At 35.2% G+C, this 11,236-nt stretch overlaps 2 protein-coding genes and 1 pseudogene across 2 annotated transcripts; 1 reads left to right on the top strand and 2 right to left on the bottom strand.

Annotated features, from left to right (window-relative positions):
• Positions 1-986: 986 nt before the first annotated feature.
• On the bottom strand, positions 987-1,848 carry LOC121736043. Its single transcript, XM_042127087.1, has 4 exons — positions 1,827-1,848; positions 1,449-1,547; positions 1,250-1,360; positions 987-1,150 (listed from the first exon to the last, which is right to left on the bottom strand). Exons 1-4 carry the CDS (start codon positions 1,831-1,833, stop codon positions 1,005-1,007), a joined length of 363 nt encoding a protein of 120 aa, XP_041983021.1. The 5' UTR covers positions 1,834-1,848; the 3' UTR covers positions 987-1,004.
• A 6,130-nt stretch (positions 1,849-7,978) lies between these two features.
• On the top strand, positions 7,979-10,616 carry LOC121736042 (protein ALP1-like). Its single transcript, XM_042127086.1, has 2 exons — positions 7,979-8,432; positions 9,297-10,616. Exons 1-2 carry the CDS (start codon positions 8,140-8,142, stop codon positions 10,186-10,188), a joined length of 1,185 nt encoding a protein of 394 aa, XP_041983020.1. The 5' UTR covers positions 7,979-8,139; the 3' UTR covers positions 10,189-10,616.
• Positions 8,428-10,984, bottom strand: LOC121736044 (annotated as a pseudogene).
• Between the last annotated feature and the right edge of the window lie 252 nt (positions 10,985-11,236).

Raw genomic sequence — 11,236 nt, 5'->3', positions numbered from 1 at the left:
GTCACACACAACACACCTATTCATTTTAAAAAATATCGTGAAGATTATTCCAGTCCAAAGTGATGGGTTAGGGCCAAATTAAACAAGGATTGCAGAGATTCAGATAGATTATATTAAGCACAACCGGCAAGGCGAAATGGCGCAGACCAAGAAGAAAAAGAGATAGCTATACAATGACTACTTACGTCAAATGTCAGTGTGACATTGACAGGTGCATTTCATTACTACTCCTAATAGTTTATGGTACGTTTTTTACATTCCAACACAAAGTAATGTCAAAGTCGGTTGCAGAAGTCGGTTATAAATAGTTAAAACAAAGAAAGCGCACAGATATCAACGAAGTATAACGAAGGACTGCGCATCCTATAGGTGAGCGAGACTACACAATGGCTGACTCATGCGGTGGCTACCTGGTAAGGTTCGAGTTTTTTTTTTTTATTAAGGGGGCAAACGAGTAAACGGGTCACCTGATGGTAAGCAACTACCGTCGCCCATGAACACTCGCAACATCAGAAGAGCTGCAGGTGCGTTGCCGGCCTTTTAAGAGAGAATACGCTCTTTTCTTGAAGGTTTGCAGGTCGTATCGGTCCAAAAATACTGCTGGTGACAGTTCATTCCAGAGTTTTACAGTGCGCGGCAGAAAGTTACGCGAAAAACGCACTGTGGAAGAGTGCCACTCATCAAGGTGATGAGGATGGTATGTTTTTCGCGTGGGACTATAGCGAAAAGTTGTAGGTGGTATGATTCCGAACAATTCCTCAGAGCACTCCCCGTGATACAACCGATAGAGGATGCAGAGTGAAGCTACATCTCGGTGTAATTCCAAGGGGTCCAAGCTGTTTGAAACACTACAGAGAATACAGCGAACCTATGAGTGCGAGTGAAATAGCAGTTGAATGTTGTTTCGTTTTTGATGCGACGGTTTAACCTTTTTTTTTCAATAATTTTTTCAGTACATTTCAGTTGAACATAGAGTTTTTAGTTTTTAGCGGGTATTGCGTCCTTTAAAGGGTTTGATAAGACTTTTCTGTGTCCTTCAAACTTTTTTTCACATTTTTTTGCCATTTTTCTGGCTGTCTCTTCCTCTTTCTTGATCTTTTATTATTGGTATTCAAATCAGGTTGAACTAGCTCTTGATCCAATTCACCACCAAATAAACATAAAGACACAATTAAATAAATTTTTACAAATCGTACTTTCATAAAAAAATTAAGAAGTTTTCTCATAATAAAAATCTCTATGTTAGTACCCAAATCTTCGCAATCCGTTAAATCTGAATCATGTGGGCCTACGTTATCCAAGTTATTGTTTCTTTCCACTTCCACCACAAATTGATCTAGCTCTTGATCCAATTCACCACCTATAAAATATAAACAAACTTACAAATCGTACTTGCTTAAAAATATGTAAAGGAGAGGCTTTCAAATAATAAATCACTATGTTAGTACCCGAATCTTCGCAATCTGTCAAATCTGAATCATGTGGGCCTACGTTATTCAAGTTATTGTTTCTTTCCACTTCCACGACAGATTGATCTGGTTGATCATCTGCAAGACATAAAGAAACAATTACAACAGACGCGCCTACAACTCTTACTTACGTTCTTCAAAAATATGTAAAGGAAAGTAATAATTAATCACAATGATTAATTATTACTTTCCTTTACACACTCACACAGCCGGAATTTCATATTATTAATTCAGAAAAACCGGAATACCATACAATATCAGTACGCTCCACACACATTCTGATTTTTTCAGATTATGAATTTCACAGATCGATCTGTAAGAATATGAAATTCCGGCTGTGTGAGGCCGGCCTAATACCTAGCATAGGCTCACCATGCTCCTGAAATAGAGTAGATGTCGTTTTTAAATGTTTATTTTCATTTGTAATCTCCTCCGGCTCTATTTTTTTTCTATTAGTTTATTTTGTGGACCTATGTTAGGTAAGTTTAGGTTATTTTCTTCATCCATTACAATCGACTGCAACAGTTGATCCGATTCGATACCTATAAACAAATAAGTTTTCTATAATACCTATTTTTAAATCAAACATTACAAGTAAACTAGCATTAAATTTTATTGGTGCACGATCAAATACAAAACCGCTACTTACTAATCGGAAGGCGAGGAAAGCTACCACTCGACCAACTGTGCTCGAAACATACCTATGTAGACTCATTAACTCACTAACAGGTAAAGATTATACACACCACTTCAAGACTCAAGTACAGCAAACATACTTACGTAGGTATATTTGCTGCACTTGAAGTGGTGGTGACTAACTAAAAAGTGACAAACAAATAAGCACCTAAACTTTCGATTATATAATATAAGTAGGATGGGATAGTTTTCATTTCACAAATGTCTGTGTTTTTGAAGTGTGCGAAACGCTAGCGATGACTTTTAAAGTCAAATAAGTTATTATCTACGATACTGTGAAACAGACCTACAGGTAGCTAGATTAGCTAGATAAATACTTCATTTGTAACTACTTTACAAATGAAGTATTTATCTAGCTAATTAGGTACATACGAAGGTACCTAGGTACCTTCACCATGGCATGTCGATATCATCAGAACATCACGTTTATCGTGCCTCTTGATTACAGTTATGCAGTTGTCCATTTGTCGCGCAACTACTTCTCCTCTTCGAAGTTTTTTTTTGAACGACTTCTTTGGGAATATTTTTTTTAAAGTTCCACACAAATCCGTGTTTCTATCTAACGCTATGCTTGTGTAATAGTTGTCAGCTACAATCAGTCTTCCTTCGTTCAAAAGCGGCCTACATAGATTTACCACAACAGACCCAGGCTTGTCAAGACCATCGATCGCAGTTCCAGATTCGGATCGGAGGTCAGAACTTTAGGAGCTTTTAGTAATTGTAACACTTCTGGCGCCAAAGAAGTACCCGATTTTCACTCAGGCAATAGTCTGATACTTGATATGAATGAATCGGAGGAGATAAGCATATTATGCAGCAGGTCTTCAATAGTCGGCTTCCTTCCAATTTTTCTTGTATTACCCTATAATAACGGCTGTCTTTGTGTCTATACACTAGAGCTTCTTTGCTAAGCTAGCCTATAGGAAGCACAAGGGATTCAATTACGTCAGCTCCGTGAATTAATATTTTGTGCACACTAGAAGGCATTTTGTACCAGGGGTACTTGGTGACGAAGAGTCTAGCCGTGTCAACTGTATATACCCCTTGTACGTCTCTGGACTTACATCGTACGAGAACGAAAGGGCTTTAAGTATAACAGAAAATCGTTTAATAAGATCCTTGTTTACTCCAGTAATCTCATGTGCGAGAGCAGGGTCTTCAAAAAACGTATGCGTAGTATTGCCATCATTGGTTGTTCCGATTACCGCTACCTTGCTTTACTGAATCGACGAGGAGTCCAGTTCGACGACGATATTTTTCTATAATGTCTCGTTTTATTTTTTTCTACGCCTTCTTTGACGTCCTTAGTTACACGCCATGTTTTGTGTTCCTTTCTATTCGATATGTGGAGCACACAGTCGAACAGCCGAATATGGGCGTGCAACGTTGATAACCCATATGCATACAAATCTTTGTTGCATGGCCTTTGAATGACCGCATCAATATCATTCAATTGATTGGGCGTTGCTTTGCATATGTTGCAAGTCTAAGAAGATTTATTGTCAGAAAGTGCATTGGCGGCTTTTTCATTCAGCATTGTTTCCATTAACATGTGCTCTATGTTGACTGTTCGATCCTCGATATCTATTTGCGTAAGGTTCAAAGCAGATATTTGTCTATTATACATCAACTGTCGTGTTCATCTTTTCAAATCAAATCATTTATATTGCATATGTTACACCCTATATTATTACGTTAGGGTAACTAGAATGAGTGTTCATAAATAAAATCCTTTTGCTAACTGGATTACGTTTATTACGCAAGCGACCACTCGGGTTGCTGCACCAAGAACACTAATATTTTACATGTTAGTTCACCACATGCATCGAACATCGATATAATATAACGACACATTATCACATCGATATATTATAATACAAATTGTGTCCCCACACATATGTGTGTAGGATATAGGTTTTATATTCAGTTTAGTTGCAGCGCATATGCCACTTGGGGCATGCAAAAGCTATTTTGCTTAGTTACTATATTTTACAATAATTGATTGTTGATGAAGACGGATGATTGATGAGAATGGGTGTATGGTTGTTTGGGTGGGATGGATGATTGATTGGAATGGGTGTATGGTTGGTTGGGTGGGATGCATGATTGATTGGTATGGGTGTATGGTTGGTTGGGATGGGTGGTTGGTGTAATAATTAGTAATATAAATCTACAAAGGCTTTAGAATTATATACTTTTGTGTTTATTCATTTTAAAGTTTTTTACAAACCTTATACAGGGAAAGTTTCCTCTTTCTTACACCCTGTAAAATAATAACATGGAAAATCACATTAGACTTTGAAAATTAAAACTTAAATATTTTCCCTTTTTACAAAAAATAACTCTTCTAAAAATTAATAATACTCTTGTAATTACACTATTGTAATGCTAATCAAATTATGGACAGATGTTGCAACACTCAGATGTAAAAGTAAATTAAATGCCTATCAACATATTTTTTTTATATGTATTTAATTTTTATATAAATTTAATATGTAATATATTCGGATACTTTGGGGGATTGCTGTATCCGCGAAATTGAATAACTTTCCCCTAGGAACATAGGCCGAATTAAAAAAAATTTAGCCTCCCATATGAAATTGCTGATCAGCTGACAAATTACTATGGGGAGTCCAAAAATTTTTTAGAATTCGGCCTATTATTCTTGAGGAAAGTTGTTCAGTTTCACGGGTACAACAATCCTCCAAAATATCCGTAGTGTTATTTGTACTGTTTATTTTTACAACCTGTATTTTAAAAAACTATATACTTAAACATAATAGTATGTAATTAGTCTTTAAAATATACATTAACAATATAAATTAATAAAATAAAAACTTAAACGTCTCCTTAACTAACAACTTTAGCAATATTGTTCAAAACAAATCCAATCATGGAAGAACCATGAAGACAAACAAAGAAGATATACGTAAAGATAGTAAAAAAACTTTCAACATCGATATTTTAATTTATTTTTATAAATATTATTAATGTATGAATTTAGTTGCATCCACGTTCTTGTTTGCAGAACTGGCGCTTTTTTGAGAATTCCCAGACATTTAGCCTTTCCAGGGTAAATCTTGTTTTTAATGTAATCTTGAAAATAAAACTTTACAGCCTTAACTTCTTCGTGTGTCCAAAATATATGTGACTTTTTCTTCTTTGCACAGTAAGTTCTTCTTCAACGCTATCTTGTAATATTAGACATTTTTTGGTCTTCTTTTTTCTTCCAATATTAATTTCTTTGTCGCTGTCCTGTAATGAACGTTTTTTGGTCTTTTTTATGAGTTTCTTACAGCTTTCATTATTGAGGTCTTCACTTGAAGAAGATGGATTCAGTCGTGATTTGTTTTGTTAAAGGTGTTAAAGGTTGCCATAATACTTTCATGCTTTTAGACACAGTAAGTAATTTAATAATCTCTAAATAATATATTAATTTACTATTAACTAATATAAAAATAATCAAAACAAACAAAATAAACTATAACATTTTTTCTTAACACCTTTAAATATTTTAATGAATTCGATAATGGCATTTCTTAATGCAACATTTTTGGTGGATTTCCTATCACCACCACGTCTTTCAAATGCCATGAAACCAGTTACTTTGTGCCTCATTAGTACACCCCTCACTCTACCTTTATTGATTGACAAAGCTCTCAAAAAGAAATTTCTACACACAGGTATAGCATCGTCACAACATTTTCTAATTTTGTAAACAATACTCATTGTTTTAGGATTTCCTGTACGATTTTGTGACCTTTTCCGAGAGGGATTCGAGACGTTACAATATTTGATGATAAAGTCATCTTGGTATTTTTTATCAGCTTGTGTATAAAACTGTTCATTGAATTGCTTCAAATCTTGCATGCATATATTAGCGCATTGATAAGCCTTGCTATTATGTCTGCAAGGATATCGCTGAGGCAAAGCATTTGTTGAGTACCTTAAATCGAAAAAAAAATAAGTATAGTAGCGAAATAAGCATTTTTAAAAAGAAACCCTACCACCCGACTAATACCTTCCCTGTTAGTTTTCCCTGAAAGTGTCTATGGACAGGAATAAGCGATAAAAACTGCAAGCCGGCAATATAAAAGTTAATGATAATTTTATTATATAAATACATTTTTAAGTAAAAAAATTGGGTGCCCCACCGACACCGGGGTACAAGGACTAGGCTTCAGTAACTATTATTATCAATAATATAAAAATATACAATAATTTTATTATATAAAATACATTTAAAAATATAAAAATTGGGAGACCCTCCGACAACGGGTACAAGGACCAAGCTTCAGTCACTATTATTATTTATTAAATAATAATCACATTTTTATGAAAATTACATTCAAATTGCACATCCCTAACCTTTGTTTTTGTTTACAACACGTGCTAAAAATACCTACCACTTCTTCTTCGGTTCTCGGCGATCAGTCGGCCGACCCGAAAGATTTCTTTTACGAGTCTGGTTGCTTGGTACCACCTCTACGTTTTTTTCCATGTTTTACACACTTTTACTTGGTTTTATCACTTGAATTTCACTTATTTTCGTTAGACAATCCAGACGTAACGTACACTAAAAATTTGTATGTAATAAATAGGCTACTTTTGAAAATAAAGTCAAAATAAAATCAATTTTTAACGTGATCGTCACTAAATCGTTGGTACTCTTCAGTAGAGACATCTCGTAACGTTTTCTCAAATTTTATTAAGTTGTCGATAAAAATACAGTTATTAATTATTACAAAATTTATTTACAATCTTTTCTAACATGTCAAGGGCTCTCGTCCCTAACGCCTGCCATTCTCTTTGGCCCTGCAGCTCCATTTTCCGAATCCGACTAGCCTCCCTTTTATTCTCCATGTAGTTCTGATGCCTTCGGATTCGGAAATTTCTCCACTCCATATCAGAATTCAAAAAATGTTGAGCTGCCTGCTCTGTGTGGGCTGGTCTCACACGTCTTCTAGGAGAGTCCTATGACTACTCTATGCCCGACTTCCCCGAGAATGTCGAGGCGAAACGAGAGCTCGAGCCACTCTAGAACGACTTGGTGTCTGCCTAGACTCTGTCTAGGCCGCGGATCGCTGGTGGAGTGCTAGGGCGCGCAGGAATTAGTGTTTCTGGATCTATGGAATAAAAAATACATATGTTATTAGTAATAAACATATTGTATTATGATTACTTATTATTCCAGTTTAGCCTGTCAATAGTTTTCAAGAGCGGTATGTGTTGAACAAATTCCACATGCAAAATAATATACAATTACGGTACAATACTATGTGTAAATTATGTTTGTGAATGTTTTTGTGCACAATAAATGATTAAATAAAAAATTGTTAGTATGTGTACTTTTACATTTTGGCTCAATAGTATGTAATTTAAAAAGTTAAACTTCAACAGAAGGAGATGGACCGATTCGGACTTGTCCTCTTGCCTATCAGAATTTGTACAAGATAGATGTGTTTTGTAAAATTATAGAGGTGTAGCCTTAGGGGCGCTATGGAAAAAAAGATTTTCAATTTTTTTTGTGGTATAATAAACCCTTATTTTTTTAGTTTAAATGTGTAGCGGCAGTCATTACTGATATTTTTTATTATTATATTTTTTTATTTTAGAGGCACCGTTTAAAAGTTGTAGTCAAAAATATTTCGAATTTTTTCGACAAAAAATCTAGTAATAACCCTGTATTTTTTTTCGCGCATCGTGTCGATCTCACCATATATATATACTTATCCCATCCTTATATAAGAATGGGATAAGTTTTACCCATGCGGAAAACTTCCGTAGGTCGCACCGTTTTCGAGAAAGGGCTTGTACACAAAACTGCGATGCGACGCGATGCGAATTCGCAACGCAGAAAGTTGCGATACGAATTGCTGCGATGCGATTTCGTGCGGCAAGGCATCCTCCAGGGTGACCATTCTTTCGACGACCGTCAACCTTACTGGACGTATTTTGATAACTAGATCGTGACATGGATCGTAAAAAGAAGTGTGCACTTTTGTTATTGCTTTGGAGATACAGGCAAAAGAAACAAAGAAGATTTTGGGTTCATCCATTTATTACTATTATGAACCCCAAAAGGAACTATTTTCATCAAAAATATGAAGCTTTGAAAATGGACGAAAAAAAGTTTTTTGATTATTTTAGAATGAGCATATCTTCATTCGAAGAGCTTTTAAGTTTATTATCACCATGTCTTCTGAAACAATCGTACAAGGGGAGAGTTCCTGTTATGCCTCTGGAAATGATTGGCCTCACTATCCGGTAAGTAAAACAACAATTCTTTACATTAATTTGAAAGAAAAGAAAAGTGTTTTCCAAATAATACAATCGATAAAATTTACGAAAAATCAAAGTCTTCTTCCGTTGAAAGTGTGCTTAATATGCTCGAGTTAGAAAAATCATTACTAGGTGAATCAATTTGATGTGGTATGTTAGATGAATGTGGACGTATCGGTGGCGTTTGTTGAGATGTTGCAAAATTGGGAGTTTGATAGCCACCCTGGTAGTTGCTATTCGCATAGTAGTAGCCATGAGGTTGATGCAATTCTGTTAAAATTTGAAGAACTCTGCTTTGAAAGATCAGTGTTTTATTGTCATCTAATCTTTCAAGTGATGGTAGAATACCTTTAAAAAAAGATATGTGTCTATTCTCCGGTTCCTTCAAAGTCTTTATAATCTCATCTTCAAAATTATTACTCGCCTTCTTTCTTTTTGGTGGCTGTTTTTGGTAACGGTTTTGAGATGTACCTTCTTGATTATCTTGCTCATTTTCTGTTTCATTTATACTGGTAGTCGTCTCATTTTGTAAATTTTTCTTCAGAAATTGCAATTGTTTGTATAGATGGTATTCTTTAATATTTTTTGATCCAAACCCTGACCTACTTGCATCTTTGAGTTTTTTTTTCATATTTATTAAAGGTATCCTTAATATTTATTAAAGGCAAAAAAAAAGAAAATAAAATTATATTTATAGTAAAGCTAGCAGCTAAGTTGATAGTCCAAGAATATTATTGTTAATATATTATTAATATATATGTATGTTTATGTCGTTTTAGGTTAGTATTCTTTACTTTTCAAAGTTGTTATTTAAATTAATCCTTACTTTATTTTCTATTTATGTTACAGATTCCTAGCAACCGGAGATGAACTCAGAAATATACATTTAAATTATTATCGAGGAGTAAGTACAGTTGCTAAGATAATACGATTAGTTTGTAGCGCAATTTGGAAACATTGTTTAAATGCAAACATACCGAAAATAACGCAACAGCTGCTTGAAGAAATTGCTGCAGACTTTGACAAGAAAGCCAACTTCCCTAACTGTATTGGAGCCGTTGATGGGAAACATATTCGAATTTGTAGTCCCCCAAACAGTGGATCACTTTTTTTTAATTACAAGGGCTACAATTCAATAGTTTTGTTGGCTATTGTTGATTCGAAATACCGATTCATCTATGTGGACATAGGAGCATATGGAAAGGAAAGCGACTCCACTATTTTCCACAACACGAAACTGTACGACTTACTGATGAGAGGTGATTTGCCTACACCAACACCGAGGCCGTTACCGGGCTTTCAAGAACCGGTTCCATTTGTTTTTGTCGGAGACGAAGCTTTTTCTATTTCGAATAATGTCATGCGCCCTTATTCGGGCAAGCATTTGTCTGTTAAACAAAGTGTATTCAACTACCGTTTGAGTAGGGCAAGAAGATATGTCGAGTGTACTTTCGGCATACTGGCCAATAAGTGGCGAATATTTCACCGGCCCATTAACGTGTCATATGATTTTGCAATAGACATTGTCAAGGCTTGTTGCGTATTACATAACTTTGTACTTAACCGTGATGGATTAGAAACCCCTGTTGAAATGGTCATAGATGATTCCGAATTACTACCACTCCAGCAACGGTTGAATGTAGGTAGTCAGGTAGTAAGTGCAAATATAATAAGAAACGAATATTTGGATTACTATGCTAGTGAAGTTGGGGCATTAACCTGGCAACTACAAAAAATTTGAGAATACAATGTCGCTTGCATTGTTGCTAGCTTTCTAACCGAAGTAATAAGTGTAATAAGTAAATAGAACAGGTACAAAAGGATCACATCGCAAAGACAAAATGTATATGTGGGATAGCAACATTATAACAGAGAGAGAGAGAGAGAGAGAGAGAGATAGACCATATGCAAGGTGATGTATGAAAGAATGAGATAAACATTGTTAGAGGAATGAGAAACGTAAATAGGGTTAGGTACAGGTGTGAAAGAGATACAATTTAAGATGGCGACAAGAAATAAAAGACGTTTGTAAAGACGCGTACGAAATATTCGAAAAAACGAAGAAATAAGAAGAAATTACTTTTATTCACAATAGTGGTATATGTATAGAATATTTGATTTGTAGGTAGCTTAAGTAAAAAGAAGTTGCAATAAATGTATTTGTCTACTTACCAAGTTTAGTTTTTTCATTGTTTTCTTTTTCCTCGAAATTTGGAAATAAATTTCTACATACGTTCTTCCAAGCTTCTTGTTTAATGAATTTATTTTTATAATCTTCGTTACTAGTGTCCCAAAGAACAGGGCACTCCTCAATCAGTGATATAAAAAAATCAACGTCGTACTCTGTCATTTTGTTTACATTAAGTATGCGTCTTGCCCACGCGCTGTCTCAAAGTTAACTAAAAATGGCGTCAACAAATGTGACGTAACATCGCAGAAATGCGGGATGCGAATCAATTCGTAAGTTCTTGCGATGCGTCGTGCAAACTCGCAGGTTTTTGCGGTGCGACGTCGCATCGCAGTTTTGTGTACGAGCCCAAAAGCCAGGTTGAAAGTCATAATACTTAACGAATTTTTCAAAAAAAAAATCGGTGTCCAGGTCCCAATTATTATTGGCGCATTCGATTGCCACCCTTAAAGCCGTCATTTTTTGTCTGTAACATTTTTTCCTGCGAGCCTCGATTTCCGAAATAATCGTATTTCACAGTGTAGCCAAAGGGGCGCAGGACTTAGAAAATTTTCAGTGAAAAAAAATCACTCCAATTAACACCATCATTTTATTGGCGCAG

Source organism: Aricia agestis, chromosome 18, assembly GCF_905147365.1.
Source record: "Aricia agestis chromosome 18, ilAriAges1.1, whole genome shotgun sequence".
Lineage (NCBI taxonomy): Eukaryota > Metazoa > Arthropoda > Insecta > Lepidoptera > Lycaenidae > Aricia > Aricia agestis.
This window is presented reverse-complemented; position numbering and strand designations above follow the sequence as displayed.

What these genes read in the sequence shown, in the direction of transcription:
- LOC121736042 (XM_042127086.1), top strand. Translation starts at nt 8,140, where the DNA reads ATGGATCGTAAAAAGAAGTGTGCACTTTTGTTATTGCTTTGGAGATAC. An exon ending in ATGATTGGCCTCACTATCCG is followed by an intron (nt 8,433 to 9,296) that starts GTAAGTAAAACA and finishes TTTATGTTACAG; the next exon opens with ATTCCTAGCAACCGGAGATG.
- LOC121736043 (XM_042127087.1), bottom strand. An exon ending in GACAGATTGCGAAGATTCGG is followed by an intron (nt 1,361 to 1,448) that starts GTACTAACATAG and finishes TATATTTTATAG; the next exon opens with GTGGTGAATTGGATCAAGAG. An exon ending in AACGGATTGCGAAGATTTGG is followed by an intron (nt 1,151 to 1,249) that starts GTACTAACATAG and finishes TATGTTTATTTG; the next exon opens with GTGGTGAATTGGATCAAGAG.